The sequence below is a fragment of the Sapajus apella genome, unplaced genomic scaffold (genome assembly GCF_009761245.1).
Source record: "Sapajus apella isolate SASKATOON/1434 unplaced genomic scaffold, GSC_monkey_1.0 scaffold57, whole genome shotgun sequence".
NCBI classification, from domain to species: Eukaryota; Metazoa; Chordata; class Mammalia; order Primates; family Cebidae; genus Sapajus; species Sapajus apella.
This window is the reverse complement of record NW_022436997.1, coordinates 284,136-300,235: the sequence shown is the minus strand read 5'-3', so window position 1 is coordinate 300,235 and position 16,100 is coordinate 284,136. Positions and strand designations below refer to the sequence as shown.

Sequence of the window (16,100 nt, the reverse complement as noted above, 5' to 3'; positions counted from 1 at the left end):
GTGGCCTTGGGTGATTCTGCCAGATACAACTGCCTCCCTTCTGTCCCACTAGGTTCAGCCACCCAAGGCTGCTGGTTCTGGGTGCCCTGAGCTTGGCCCCCAAAGAGGAATAAATATGGAACAGGCCCCTCCACACAGGCGCTGGACAGGGCATGAAGCCAGGATAAAGCCCAGGCCTGGAGCAGACTCCAAATCAGCCTAACAACTTCAGAGGGGAGATAAAAGTGCCCACGGGTGCCCTGAGCACCCAACGGAGACGTCCACCACCAACCATGGTGCCCTGGGTACACCATGCTATCTTTCTGGGCCTCGGCAAGGAGGGCTGCTACTCTCTGCTCTGTCCTCCTCTCAGGAGTGCAGCAAAGTCCAGCAAGAAAATGGATGGTGAAGGTGTGGAGAGAGTAGAAGTGTCAATTTCCACCCAAAAAATGGTCATATTCTTAAACTCACCAAAAAGCACCCAGGCCAGAGTCACTGCAGAGCCAGCACAGCCCTAGCTGACCTTCCTGCCCCACTCAATAAGGACAACACAAGCAGAATCGGAGGTGCAGAAAGAGGATGACCAGCCACACCACCACCCAGGCTGCAAAGTCCCTTGGAGGTGGGAAGGTGGAAGGGACTTGTCCCCCCACCACCCGCCCTCGCCACTGTCCTGTTTTCTTAGGAGAGAGGTAGCAGGAGAGTTTTCAATGTCAGGGAGAAAACGTTAAGTTCTGAAGAGTGAATTTACCCATCTCACCTACCCTGCATCATTAGATCATGATCTATTTCATTTACGTGAGCTTCAGGGTCACTGAGAGTTTGTCTTTGAAGCACCAAGACTTTTGTGAATGCATTTTAAGTGTCTGGGGATGGAAATAATTCTAAAGTGGATAAAATGCCTCCCTGCCTTCTTAGACAATGTATTGAACACTGTTGGAACGTTTTTGTACCTCTGCATGTCCTGGGTGTCACAGGGTGAATTGAGCAACCGTGTGGCTCTTGGGATTATTACAACATATTCTCCCTCTCTTCCCCACTAAACGACCAATGACCTCAAGCTACTTGATGGTTTCTAAGATAGTATTTAGTTTTGGTTTTTTTTAATTATTATTTTGAGACGGGATCTGGCTGTCACCCAGGCTGGAGTGCGGCAGCTTGATCCCAGCTCACGGCACCTTCTGCCTCCTGGGCTCAAGCCAGTCTCCCACCTCCGCCTCTTGAGTAGCTGGGACTGACTACAGGCATGCTTTTGTATTCTTTGTTGAGACAGGGTTTCGCCATGTTGCCCAGGCTGGTCATCAGCTCCTGAGCTCAAGTGATCTCCCACCTCACCCTCCCAAAATGCTGGGTTTACAGATGTTAGCCACCATGCCCGGCCATATTTTCTTATCCTTAATACAGTTTTTTTTAAAAAAAAAATACAAACTGTTGTTGAACAAGTAAACTAGTTTTGGTCTTCTTAATACCATCACAATTTAGGCTGTTAGCTGCCACTTTTTGCTTTATCTAGCACCTGTCATAATTCTCTTAGTTTCCTTTGTTACTAGAAACCAACCAAGCTCACTAGAGCTAAATTTAAAATCAAAGTGAATGCCATGAGATATATGCTGTTAACAAAATGGTTGGCCTTTGATACACAGCTTTATAGCATCTATTTCAGGGGCTCAAAATTATTTTCCTTCAACTGAGTCCTCGGTTACCTGGGGGCTGAGTGAATTTTTTGGGTTCAATCCTAGGAAATTAGTTGCGTTTTCACCCTGCTTTAGTAAATCAGTAACCATTTCCACCTTTAATAAGTCTTTGAGATCTTCAGAAGTTCTTGTCAACTTTGTGGCTGAGTGTGGAAATCTGAGCTGTCAGCGGGGGTTGAAGTTGCCCCCGTTGCTGGGGCATCTTTGGAGGAGGGAGAATAGATTGAGGCAGAAACCAGGTACTCACTCTGGTTTCAGCTCAAGCCTGTTCCAAAGTATGATAGGAAAGGAAATGCAGAAAGAAGTGAGACGCGAACCCTAGCCCCTGAGCTCACGGCAGTCTGGGTGCTGTGCTGTGTTTCCTCAGCGCCACCTTCCGTGTTTGTGCACAGATATGGAGGTGGGCAGAGGGCTGGACCTTCATCAGAAAGCCAGGTTTTCACACAGGTAGGCCAGACAGGTCCTCCCCACGCTAGAGGGCCAAGTGTGGCACTCAGATCCTACCCAGTACCAGTCACAAGGTGACCATCACCCAGGCACAGGCTAAACCCATTACTCCAGCCCCACCAACCCCTTCGCTCAGATCACAAAATACATCCTAATCTTAGGCACAGATAAATTCTTAATTCAGGCAGATTCTGAGGCTCCTAGCCCTGGGAGAAGAAATCTATGTTACTTTGCTTTAAAAATATTTCATCATATTTATCTAAATATTAAAATGTTCATAAAAAGAAAAACTAGTGCCTTTAAGAAGTCTCAGGCTTGAATCAGACTGGGAGAAGGAAGGGTCCACCAACCCCCAACCAGGAAAAAGGACAGGGCAGCAGAACAGGGCCAATCTAGTTAAAGGATCGTCTAGAGACATGAGCCTTCAAGTGCAGTCCCTGGACTGGCATCGGCATCACCTGGGAACTTGTTAGAGAGGCTCCACCCTGGCCTTATCAAATGAGACTCTGAGGTAGGGCCCATAATCAATGAGCTCCAATTTGAGAACTGCTGACCTAGAATAGTGGTTCTCAAGGCTGGCTGCATATTAGAAACATCTGGAGAATTTGTGAAACCCTAGTACTCAGGTCATATCTCAGACCACTTGATTCAGAATGTCAAGGGGTGGAGTCCCATGGAGTATTTCTTAAAGGCCTTCAGAGGACTACAACCTGCACCAAGGCAAAAACCACCTGTCTTAGGGTAATGATTCCCAACCACGTGAAAGAGACCCACTTAGTGAGATCTTAGAAAATAAGGATGCCAGGCCCTATCCCCAGGCCTGCTGAGTCAGATTCTGGGAAGGTGAGGACACGGCTTGGGGATTATTTTATAAAGGCTTCCAGGTGACTCCTATGTGTACACAAGGTTGCGAATGGCAATTCTAGGGAAAACAAAACTTTTACCCCAAAGCTGAGCAGATCATTTAGTTGAAGGAAATGAGAAATTTGTTGCCAGGGGAACCATTTCCCGACTGAAGAGAGTCACTGGTTTCTGGCTTTTGTGGCCAACAGCTAAGTCATGGAAGTGTATGTGTTTTGTTTTGTTTTCTTCATTTTCTTTTTCCTTGGAAATAAAAAAAAAAAATGTTCTCAGAAGAGACAGGGCAGGGGAAAAATCTAAAGACTTCTAAAAGATCAGCAAGGCTCTTGTCTCTCAGGACATGCTGGCCGGGACAGTGGAGTCCAGGTGGCAGAGCAAGGCCAGGTCTTCACTCCCTGTCAGCAAGGGAGCCAAGGTCTCGGGAAGCCAGGGGCTTACCACCAGCCCAGAACAACTGCCCAAGGGAAAAATAAAAACAAAACCAAAATCTCTGCTTTAGAGACACGCAAAATAGTTACTGCCATCTGAGCGTTGCTTGTACCTACATGATTCTTCATACTTGAGAAGTCATTGCTATACTATGCTACGTGAAATAAGCTAGTCATCAAAAAGACAAACATTATACTATTCTACTTATCTGAGGGACCTAGAGCTGTACAATTCATAGAGAGAGAAAGTAGAATGGCAGTTGCTAGGTCCTGGGGAAAGGGGAAGTGAAGGCTTGTCATTTAATGGGTTTGAAGGTTTTGTTTTGCAAGATGAGAAGCTTTCCAGAAACAGAATTTTCAACAATGGAATGTGCTTATCGTTACTGAACTGTACACTTAAAAATGGTCAAGATGGTAAATTTTATGTCATGTATTTTACCATAATTACAAATGAAAAAGAAATCTTTGTGTTAAAGCAAAACCAATTTTGTAAATCTTACAGAGTCCTGAGCACTTGATTTTTGTTACTAGATTCATAACAGGTTATATATTATATTGGTATACATAGGAAAGGCAGAAGCTGGGTTGTATGCCAAATTCTTCTTTTCATTCTTTTCCTACCCAAGGCTCCAGTCTGATTTCCAAGCCATACGTGGCCACTCAACTGGTGGCAACTTCTGAACCACAAGCAGTTGTGCGCTCAGGAACAGGTAGGGGCCTCACACATGCTGATTCCCAGGCACCACCTCTCCCCCAGGTTCTCAGCCCATAGTTTTAACAAGCACCCAGGTGATTCTGATGCAGGCCAACAGAAGGCCATCCTACAGGGCATCCTAATAAACCCGTGTGACCTTCAGAGAGGAGACTGTAGATCTACCCTGTCTACCTTTGAAGATCACACGGGTTTATTAGGATGCCCTGTAGGATGTAATCAGCCTCCACAGACTGGCCTTGTTTGACTAGACCTCTAAAGAATAGCACAAGGCACACCCTGGCCACCAGTGCACCCCTTACCTGGCCTCACTTGACCCCTCAGCCACAGTTATCCTCCTCCCAGAGGGTGCCCTGGTTGTAGGTAGGAGTCTAGGTCAGGGCGTGTGTTGAGCTCAGAGCAGCAGCACCTTTTCTCCCTCAGGAAACAATCTCTGCTCCTGGCCTCCCCCTGGGCAACCGGAGCAGACATCCTGCAAAACTCAGCTCACCTGTTTCCCAGCCAAAGCATTCAGCATGTTTCTCTAGCTTTTGAAACACCATTGATAAATCCCTTGTACACTGCCTCCCAGTCTGTGCCTCAGCCACAGCAATGTAAGATCCTGACATGTTTGTGTGGCTTTGAGGAAGAAAAGAAGTAGAGAAGAAGAAACACAGAAACTGTCTTTCCCTCCTTTCATTTAAACTAGAGGAAAAAGGATTGGTTAGCCAGCAAAAAGCAGATGAGCAAGATTATAATGAGGGAAAACAAAAGGAGGCCAGCCGAGCCGACAAGCCCCCACTAGACACACATTTCAGCCTCCTGAGGCCTGAGCTCCCCTGGACAGGCAGGAAGAGCCTTTGCCTTCCTGGAATGTGCTAGGTAAAAAAATCAATAGAGGACTCTCCTCAGCTGAAGGTGTTACTCGGTTTATTAGCAGGGTCTCCTGAACTGCTGGAGCCCACCAGGACCCAGAGACCTCATTACTGTAGTAAACACATGTTGAGCGGCCACAGCACGTGGTTTTCTGCCAGTGCTGGCAGTACAAAATGAGCTTAGATGTCGTGTCTTCCCCTGGGGAGAAGACAGACCTTCTATCAAGGACACGGGGGCCCTTATGCTGTGCGCTGGGAGGATGTCCTAATGGAGTCGGTGACGGTTGCAGCAGCAGCACAGAAGAGACAGTGCCCAGCCCAGGTCTCTAGAGGGGAGGATGCAGGGGGCCATTACCTGACTTCTGCAAAAGTGGCCAGATAAAAGGAAGGAGAGAGGAGCTTAGGAGTGTGAGGGCCATTCCAGGTGTCTGAACAGCGTGTGCAAAGTCGCCTGCAATAGTATGGGGTGGGGCAGGGAAGTGGCAGAAGGATCTCTGGGAAGGGGAGTAAGCCAGCTTGGGGCATTGCCTGCAAGATTTGGTAAAGAACCTGAAGTTTATGGTACAGAGAGGCAATGGGCCCCACAAAAGGTATTTCTGGAAGGTAATTGTCTGAAAGCAGAAAGATCAGTCAGAAGGGTCTGCGTTAGGGCAGTGACAGAGGGGATGCAGGGAGGGAAAGAATTAAAGGGATGTTTATGGGTGGAATTAACAAGATATGATGAACAAATAGACATAAAGAATAAAAGAGAAGGAAGAGGCAAGGCTGATCCAAGTTTTGGGCTGAGGCAGCCTGTGCTTGCTAGTGTCTAGTTTGTGCCGGGCACTGTGCTAGGCATCATGCAACACTATTTCACTTAGCTTTGCAACAGCTGTTAAGGCTGGTGGCCTGTCCTCATTTTACATGATGAGTCCAGAGCCTCCAGGGGCATCAGGAGCTCCAAACAGCTATGAAGTAGTGGGAGGAGACTGTGAGTTCTGATTGTACTTCTAACTAGACCAGTTGAGGACATGTTGAGGTTTGAGATGCTGTGCAGACACAGACATTCAGGAGGCCGCAGTGAGCATGCTACCAATGCTCCTAGGGAGAATGCAGGTAGAGGGGTTAAGATGCCAGGGCAAGTGATACTTAGGGTGGTGAATAGATAAGATTTCTGATGGAACGCTCCTAGGAAGAGAAGAGAACCCTGAGGAAGCTTCATGGAAGATGAATCAACAAAGGAACCTGAGAAGAAGCATTCAGACAAACAGGAGGAAAGTCAGGGAAGAATAGTTGGAAAACAGAAGAGAAGACTTTAGAAAGACCAGAGAGACTGGGCACAGTGGCTCACACCTGTAATCCCAGCATTTTGGGAGGCCAAGGCAGGAGGATTGCTTGAGCCCAGGAGTTCGAGACTAGCCTGGTCAACATAGCAAAACACCATTTCTACAAAAAAAAATTTTTTTTTTTTTTAATTAGCTGGGAGTAATGGCACATGTATGTGGTCCTAGCTACTTGGGAGGCTGAGGTGGGAGTATCGCTTGAGCCCAGGTGTTGAGGCTACAGTGAGCCATGTTTACATTACTGCATTCCAGCCTGGGTGACAGAGTGAGACTCTATCTCAAGCAAACAAACAAAAAAGACCAGAGAGGCCAACCTTATCAAACGTTACACGGATGTCAAGGGTGATATCTGAGAAGTATCCACTGCTTTGTTGGTTACCCGTTTTACACTGGCAACCTTCAGAATTCAGAATCGACTCTGGTCATCTCCTCCTCCTCCTCTCCCAGATAACTGTCCCTGAGCCTGGATTTGACAGTGTTCAGCACAACCAGCTCCCATGTATGTTTGTGGGATTCTTCATTTACCATCTGCACACACACATACACCAGAGCACAAACTCCCAGAGGGCAGGGACTACGTTTTGTTCATCACTAGTTCCCCAGCACCTAGCACCATGCCTGGCACAACATGAGCACTCAATAAATATAATTTCTTCACCAGTTCACTCACTGAATTGGTGAATGACCATCTGAAGCCAGCACTCTGCTCTGCCTCAGTTGTTCCCAGGCACTGCTCTGCTTCCTCCCCCTCTCAGCAAAGTCAAGGGCGATGAGCACTTGCTGTTTCTGGGCACCAGGTGATTAGTGGGCAGAGCTGCCGCAGCAGCGTTGCTGAAATGGTCTCAGAGGCTACCGCTGACCTTGAGCCACCTTTCTCTGTGCTTGGCTAAGCACTGAGTCATTTACTTGTTTTTGCTGCCTTTCAAGCCTGGAGCCGTGGGTTTAGCACAAAGGAAGACATGATGGTTGTTTTGTTTATGGGGAATTGATTTCCCTTAAATAATAATTTAATGGGTAGTCAGCACTGCATGGTGGGGTGGTGACAGGGCTGTGGAGGAACATGGCAGAGGGCTTCCAGAGTCAACACCAGGTCTCTCTGAGCCTTTGAAAAAATGTTTTTCTTATAAACACTGGCTGCAGGGGAAAGACTGTAGTCTGAAAGTCAGGAGACTGATGAGTCCTGGCTGAGCCACACGCTGGCCATGTAGCCCTGGGCAAGTCATTCGTGTTGTCACTTAACATGTGCTTCTGCTAGGCATCTCTCCTCACCTTAAAAATGTGAAGATGGCCTCAGTTCCCCTCCAATGCCACTGCGGGTAGTCACTACTGCTGCAGGGGGCAGGGTTAGGGAGAGGCACCTGCAAGCACAGACATGTCCCGGACGATGACAGCCCCCCAGAGCATTTGTCCCTGGAGCTGGGTCCCATACCATCCTGCAGGAGCATCTTGGTCAGGACCCCTCTTGTTCTGGTGTCCGCCTGGGAAGCTAAGACAGGGGTTTGGAGCACAGATTTAGGGGCTCTACAGATCTGGGTGCAGTTCCCTCCATTAGATGCCTGACCAATGGCAAGTCCCTGAATTGCTCTGAGCCTTGGTCTCCTCATCTGTACAATGGGAGGCTCCTTACCCAAGGGGGTCTCATGATGATGACAGGCGATAATATAGGGAAAGTGCTTAACGTAAGGCCTGGCACAGAATGAGAGCACGGTAAATGCTAGCTATTATAATAAGAAATATTACTTATGGCTTAGATCCATTCATCATGAAAGTCCCCTCAAAATAAGGAGATTGTATAGACCCTAAAGATTTTTACAAAGCTTCTAGTTGTAGAGATGAGGAAACTGAGACATTGAGGGAGAGGAAGGACTGGCCCTAAGACCCACAGGCAGGAATATTGCCAGCAGCCAGGTGTCCCAACTCCTCTGTGGGCTGGATCCCGATGCTCCAATCCCCAGCTCCTGCAGGGGCCCTGGCTGGGGCAGATTCCAGCCTGGAACACCCTCGGCTGCGGGAAACCTGATGCCTGTGTCACCAAGGCGCCTCCCCCAAACACTGCCCATGTGGAACGTAAGCAGTACCCACAGGGCTGCCAGTAGAGGCCTCTGTCCGCAGCAGGCACTCAGCAGAGCCTCAGGCAGGACTTGACCCAGGTCACGTCTCTGCTCTGGGCCTGTTTCTTTAAGTGGAACAAAAAGGTCTTTAAGAACCTTCCAGTTTTTACATTCCCTGATTTCAAGAACTGGGTTCAATTAACCATGCAGCGGCTAGAAGTCTCAGTTAACTGGAATCTTTCCCAGAAGTTCCTTCCCTAGGAGAAATAGGCAGAGCTCAAGAAAGTAATAAGCATCCGCTGCCTTTTGCAGTTCTTCCTGGTTTAGTGGGCGTTTGGGCTCATGTCACCCCCTTGGCTACTTCCCCACGTTCCTGACCAGCAGAGTGAGGCTTGGGGCTGCCCGAGGTTTTCACAACCAGGGCCAGAGCTCAAACTGCAGGTGAGAGTCAGCATCGAGAATAGTGGTGTGTACGAGGCACAGGCTCCACAACAACCCACCCACAGGAAGCACAAGCCAAGACAGAAAGGTTTGGCCAAGAATGGAGCCCTGGATCAGGAGTCCAGAGGCCTGAGATAAAGTCTGCACTCTCCTCTGTCCCTGACTGGCTCAGCCTGGGGGCCTGTCAAATGAGGTGACTGGATGGCAGGTCCCACTCCCTGCTATATTTTCACAGCTCCTCACCCTCCCAGAGCACCCAGCACGTATCTCTTGGCCCTGTACCCCCAGAAGACACAGATAATGCCTTTGTTTATCCTCATGTCTTTCTAAATCCAACCACAGACCAAAGCAGAATAGGCTTTCCAGAAATGTTTAAGGGAAGGAAGAAAGATGGAAGGAAGTGGGGGAGAAAGGGGAGGAGGGAGGGAGGCAGGCTGCCAGGCAGGTGCGCTGAAGTCCTCCTCCCAGCACTAACATCCTATGTTTCCACAAAGCTAAGTTCTAAGGCAGTTCACCAACAGTGTCTCTTAGACATAGTCCCATTTTGGTGGAAACACCACAGGGAGAAGCAAAGGGAATTAATATCAGACGAGAAATGACATGTGAACCCCCCTCTTCCTAAGCCCAGCTGACTGCCCCAAGCCCAGGCCCAGGGGTCCGCTGTGGGAAGTCAGGTCTTCATAGCAGAAACCTCAGTGATGCTGGTGTCGGAGGCCACAATTCGCTTCTCTCTGCTAAGCTCACCACCTCACATGTCAGTGCTTTCCAGCCCAGAGCCTACGGTTCCAACTGAGGAACACGATACAGCAGGATTCTGCTAGATTCATAGACATGAGAGGAAGAGGTCTTTATAAATAACTCCTGGTTTAAATGGAGCTGAAAATAGGGAGACAGAAGAGGAAGCCAATTTGCTAAGCACTTATTGAGTCAATAACATTGGCTTGGAAGCCATAGTGCAAGTGGCTGGTCTGGTTTATTTCCTTCTCATCAAAAGAGCTAATGTAGGATTGAACCTGGAGGCACCAAGACTGCGTGTGTGTCCAAGGATGTGTTTGAAAGGGTGGTGTGGCGCTTCTCAGATGATGATGTCTCAGCTAAGACATGACACAGGCCTTGCCTTGTATTAGGTCTCTAGGTGTCACGGAAGAAAATGTCGGGTGGGGTGGCTTGGCTGTTAAGTCCCTCAACCTCTTAAGATATGCTTTCTTCACTGGAAGGTCTAGTCACTGGGTTGGCCTCTAAGCTCTGAGATTTAGATAGAAGTTCATAGCTAAGTCTTCAATATAAAACTCAGGAACCAAAAGTGTTAATAAAATCTCAACTGTGCTCATGTGTCCTGTGAAGTGTCCTGTCTCCTCCCTCAATTCCATTCTCTGTAGGGCCTTCCTTCTGCTGCAACAGGGGCCTGCACTTTGTGCTCTCTCTCGGATGGCAAAAGTTAGTGGAAATGTGCTTGATTCACTTGCAGTCCCCAGAGCCCCTGATCTTGGGGTGTGGCCCAGCAGCATGCTAGCCAGGGCAGGTGGAGGCACTGGGTGGAGGCACCCTTGGGGGCCAGGCCAGGAGGCTGAGAGCTGACTCTGCCCCGGTACCTAACCCTGCCTCCCCTCCCCAGGATCCAAGTACAAAGCTGAACTGTGGAGAAAGGGACAGCCTGAACGCCAGGCTCCCACACTGCCTGGCTCTGGGCTCCGAATTCCACTGGGAGGGACAGCAGGAGAGGATGTGCCACTTGCTGGGCAGCCTGGCAGACCGCCATCAACAGCAGCTGCAGGTGCCCGTGTGCACGCGAAGGATGCCTCGGCTGTGCAGGTGCAGGAAGTTGAAAATCTCGGAGGGCATGGCGTGGAAGCCGGGACGCGGCTTGACATTGTCATAGTAGTGGTGGGTGATGTAGAGGCCCGAGGGGTTCATGGGGAAGGCCCAGAAGCCAAACAGGTGCACCTCCTCGCAGAGCTCCAGCGCCGCGGTGGCCAGAATGAGGCCAGTGCTGATGCGCTTGGCACGCACCCCCAGGCTGAGCCAGTAGCGCGACACGTTGACCAGGTACTGTGGGTGGAAGTAGTAGACGGCCTGCGGGGACTCGAAGTCGTCCAGCACGTACTTGACGCGGATGGACACGTCGGTGTTGCGCGTGTTGTAGAAGGCGGGCAGCAGCACCGACGCGTTCTCGTACACCTGCAGCACGCGGTAGAACGGCCGCCGCCACTTCTCCAGCTTGTGGAACCTGCGCGGGGCGCGCGGGAGAGGTGAGTTCCCACTTCATGCTCCCAGGCCCCTGGCTTCCCCACCCGTGCACCCTAGGGCTTTGCAAAGGACAGAGGGACTCATAAGGCCACCTGCCTCCTCACACCTCCCGCACCTGTGCAGATGAAGGTGAGGCCTTTCTCAGGGGCAGGTGAGTTTTTGTAAGTGAGTGCAGGAGAGGGCAATCGGGATCCAAAGGGACAGATATCCAGGGTGTGGCTGCAGCAGGCAGGACAATGCTGAACGCAAAAGCATGAGGGTGGCCTAAGGGAGGCTCATCAGGGAAGTGGTTGCAGGAGAGGAGGCTTGCTCTAGAGGCCTCAGGCATCCACCTGTCATCCCCAAGATCCCCAGGGATGAACCCCAAATGTGGCTGCCTGTCCTGGCTCTGACGCTTCCTCTGCTGCAGCCTCCGTTTCTCTCTCACACACCAGTGTGGTGTTGTTTATAGAGACAGGGTCTTGCTCTGTCATCCAGGCTAGAGTACAGTGGTGCAATCATAGCTCACTGCAGCCTCAAAATCCTGGACTCAAGCAATCCTCCCACCTCAGCCTCTTGAGTAGCTGAGACTACAGGTGTGCACCATAACATTTGGCTTTTTTTTTTTAATTATTTTAATTTGTTGTAGAGACCAGGAGCTTGGTCCCAAGTTGGTCTCGAACTCCCGACCACAAGCCACACTCTGGCCTCAGCCTCCGCCTCCCAAAGTGCTGCGGTTATAGGCATGAGCCACCATGCCTGGCCCCGCTTCTTTACATTAAGCAGCCTTCCCTTTTGGGCCCTCTCTCACCTTTCTGAGCGCTCCTTCACTTAGTGACTTTGCTGTCTCTTCCCACCCCTTAAATAGCTGTTCCCTGGGCATCTGATCCAATTCAATGACTCCCCTCCTCTCATCTCCCACTGTCCCCTCCTCTTACATGTCCTCTGGTCTGGTTGATGTGACTATACCCAGGGCTAGGGTTTTAATACTTCCCCTAAAACCTTCCAGATGAACCCCAGCAGGGGATCCAGGAGGGGAGCTGAGATCTCAGTGTGAGCTCCTCTCCAGTACCACCTGGACACAACCAGGTAGAACGCTGCCTGCCCTGGTCACACCCTGGAAAGCTGTCCCACCCATCTCTAGGTGAAGGTAGTATAGACCAGTACCATCCAAAAGAAATAATGCAAGCCACACAGGGAATGTCCAATGTCCAAGTAAGCACATGTGAAACAGTAGAAATGGTGACATTTTTATATTTTCTTTCACCCACTATTTTGAAAATACCATTACTTCAACATGGGATTAATATAAAAAGTTAATGAGGTATGTTATCCTGTGTTTCGTATTTAAGTCTTTGAACCCCAGTGTGTGTTTACACTCACAGCCAGCACATCTCCGCCTGGACTAACCACACTGCCAGTGCCCAGTAGCCCCATGTGACTATTGGCTACCGCTTTGCACAGTGCCATTCTAGAAAGAGGCCACTGACCTCTCTGTGATGATGCTGGGGTTCACAGTGACCACGTCCGTCTTCACCCCCACGTCCATGGTGTACTTCTCTGAGATGGGGGGCAGGTTGCACCTGCAGAAGAGAAAAGGCAGCCTGAGCACAGGTGGCCGGCCATTCAATAGGTCAAGCTGGGGAGTGAAGGGATGGTGATCATGTGGGCAGTGGGATGCAACGGCAACCAGCCTGGCGGGTTCTCTGTGGCCAGGTGATAAGACAGTGGTCCTTCTGCTCCATGGCAGGCACTGGGACAGCCAACAGGCTTGGCTGAAGTTCCAGATAAATGCGGCCAAGAAACCACAAGTTGTAAAATGCAGTTACAGGCTTGGGTAGTCCCTGGACCTCTGGAAGATGGGATTATGGCTCTCAGAGGACAGGTGGCAGGGGAGCATCTGCTTTTGTAGAGAGGCAAGACTTCCCCGAGGAAGCAAAGCTTGAGCTGAGGTCTGAAGGAGGAAGTGGAGCACAAGTCCTGTGGCAGGAGAAGGGCTAAATAAACATGGGATATGTTCAAAGATACATCTTAGAAATGCAACACATATTGTGCGCAAAAGCAAGTCGCCACCATTTGTAGAAAGTCCCATAGTAGGAAGAGTAACAGCCCCCAAAGATGTCCACATCCTAATCCCTGGAGCCTGTGACTATGCAGCCTTATGTGGCAGAAGGGACTCTGCAGCTGCAATTAAGGCTCTTGAGATGGAGCCATTGCCCTGAGTTATCTGGGGGAGTCCAATGTCATCACAAGGGTCTTTATAAGAGGTGATGTGACAACCAAGGAGAGAGAAGAAAATAAGTGGCAACAGAATTGGAGTCAGAGAAAGAGACTGGAAGATGCTCCACTGTGGGCTTTGCCATGAGCCAAGGAATGCCAGGAGCTTCTAGGAGCTGAAAAAGGAAACGAATTCTCCCTGGGAGCCCCCAGAAAGGAATGCAGTTCTGCAGACATCTTGATTTTAGTCCAGTGAGACTTCTGACCCCCAAGACTGTAAGATAACAAAATGTGTTGTTTTAAGCCACTAACTTGGTTGTAATTTTTTATAGCAGCTATAGGAAATGAATACAGCCCCAAACAAACATGGTTTAACAATATATTGTTCAGGGATACATCTACATGTGACACAACAATTTTTAACAATGAGAGAATGATTACTAAATTCAGGGTAGTGATACCTTTAGGGTGAAACAGAGGTAGAATGGGAAGGAGCACACCAGTTGACACAAAGGCTTGATACAAACATTCAACTTTTTAAATCAAGTGGTTGGTTTACAAATATTCATTTTATTGTTTTGCTTCATACTTATGTGGTACAAATATTCTTCACATCAGATGCTACATAATGAATGAATGAATGAATAATAAATGCTGAAATAAGCAGATGTTAACTAGGTGAATGTGGAACTCATGAACATTCCAGACACAAGTCCTGTGCAAATGTCCTGTGGTAGATGAGAACAGGAAGAACCCAGGAGTGACTGCAGCCCAGTGACTAGAGGCAAGCGGGGAGTGGTACAATCTGAGGGCAGAGAGGGAAGAAGGGGCCAGACCATAAGGGACGGTGGGCCTTGTGGAGAATGTGGCCCTTCATCAAGGGGAAGCCATGGGTTTAAGGAATAAATGTGCAGAACCCTCTACAACAGGACTAGGACTGTCACCTACTTTATGATCCAAGCACACCATTGTCTATCAGACCACTATGAAAGGCAGGTTTTATATTCTCCTTAAAGATTGGGGAGGGGGGGCGTCTGCAGTCAATTACCAATTTTTGAGCACCTGTGACATGCCAGGTACATTCATAGGATTATGTGAGACATCAAGAACCTCGAGTGGCAGATATTAGGCTCCCTGTGTTGCAAATGGGAAACCAGGCATTCAGAGAGGTCAAGGGACTTGCTGCTACTGTATTAGGTGGTCAAGGCAGGGTGGAGGACAGGTCGGTCTGACTCCAAGTCTAGGTCTTGTTCCCGATGCAATAGCATCCAGTACAGATATGCCTGGAACAGGATGGAGTCTTGGGGCATCTTGGTGTGCACACACAGGCACCCAGCGAGCCTTTGCTGCTGCTGCACTGCGATGACGATGATGGCGATGAGGATGGAAGGGCCCGCAGCATCTCCAAAACCAGCTCAAACAACTGCATGCTCTCACAGATCTTCACAGATCTTAAGTGGTGGGACAAGAGACTGGCCCCTTAGAGGGAGAAGTTTACCGTCACATTACTGAGCTAGGGAAATGATGTGATACCGCAGAAAGGATGCAAAACCAGAACCGTATTCCCATTTCTGACTATGACTAGCCCCGTGATCCTGGCAAGGAATATCATCCCCCTCCAAACATTTGTTTTTCATCTGTAAAATGAGAGTATTTTAAAATATCATTTTTTATAATAAAACTTATTATGTGTCCCACATTGTTTAAAGATTTTACACATATTAATTCATTTATTCCTCATACTGACCCCAAGGGGCAGGTACTATTATCATCCTCATTTTTCATTTTAGGGAATAGAGGCAGAGTGGTTAGGTAACTTATGCAAAGTAACACAGCTTTTTCTAACTCAAACCAGGCTGCCCAGCTTCAGAGCCTGTGGACATAACCACCATACGCCCCACTTCTTAGCCCTGAAAATCACGTAAGTCCATTTTTTCATTCACTCCTTCATCTCTTCATTTAAGACTCAATTTCTAAATAGTTATGTTGTATCAATTACATCAGTCACTGTAAACAGAAGTTCTCTGTGTGTTTCCAATCTGCAAGCGTGAGACCACCCAGCTGGTCCCTGGTTATAGGGCTGGGTGTTAAAGGCCACATGAGAGGTGGACACCAAGTTGCATGGGAGCCCAGAAAAGGGTAAAAGTGGGGATGGCCAGGGAAGGAGTGGATGATTCCTGAGCTAAGCTTGGAGAGACAAGTGGTAGTTGGCAAAGCAGGATGTAGGGGCTGGGGAGACAGCATTTCAGGCAGAGAGAACGGGGCCTGGAAGGGCAGTGGCTGGCTTTAACTGGGCTCTAATGGTGTGTCCAGTGCTGGAGGTACTAAGAGCTATACAATCGTTAAGTCATTGAATCCCAAAACTGAGGGATCTGCTATCCTTATCCTCATTTTGCAGATGAAGAAACCAAGGCCCAGAAGAGTAAGAAGGCATTCCTGAGGTCATGCGCCTAGCAATGCTGGAGCCTGGATCGAAGTTCAGGGAGACCCCCGAGACCTGGGCTTCTCCCGAAAAGACCATCTTGAAAGAGGCTTTCTTTGTTTACACAGGTGAGGTTAAAAAAAAAAAGAAAGAAAGAAAGAGGCTTTCTGGCTGGACGAAGTGGCTCGCTCCTGTAATCCCAGCATTTGGGGAGGCCAAGGTGAGCGGATCACCTGAGTTCGGGAGTTCAAGACCAGCCTGACCAGCATGGAAAAACCCCATCTCTACTAAAACACAAAATTAGCCAGTGTGGTGGCACATGTCTGTAATCCCAGCTACTTGAGAGGCTGAGAATCGCTTGAACCTGGGAGGCAGAGGTTGCAGTGAGCCGAGATCGCACCATTGCACTCCAGCCTGGGCAACAAGAGCAAAACTCTGTCGCAAAA

General features: G+C 49.0%; 1 protein-coding gene across 3 annotated transcripts in view; it reads right to left on the bottom strand.

Annotated features, from left to right (window-relative positions):
- Nucleotides 1-9,611: 9,611 nt before the first annotated feature.
- Nucleotides 9,612-16,100, bottom strand: part of ST8SIA5 (ST8 alpha-N-acetyl-neuraminide alpha-2,8-sialyltransferase 5) — a 74,521-nt gene continuing 68,032 nt past the window's right edge. Inside the window, exons 7-8 of one of the 3 annotated variants that reach the window (XM_032245234.1) lie at nt 12,506-12,598; nt 9,612-11,016 (exon numbers count right to left, since the gene is read on the bottom strand). In XM_032245234.1, the coding sequence (XP_032101125.1) occupies nt 10,548-11,016; nt 12,506-12,598 (562 nt within the window). In that variant the 3' untranslated portion in view covers nt 9,612-10,547. The remainder of the gene's footprint in view (nt 11,017-12,505; nt 12,599-16,100) is intronic. The other 2 variants (XM_032245236.1, XM_032245235.1) reach the window with 2 other exon arrangements.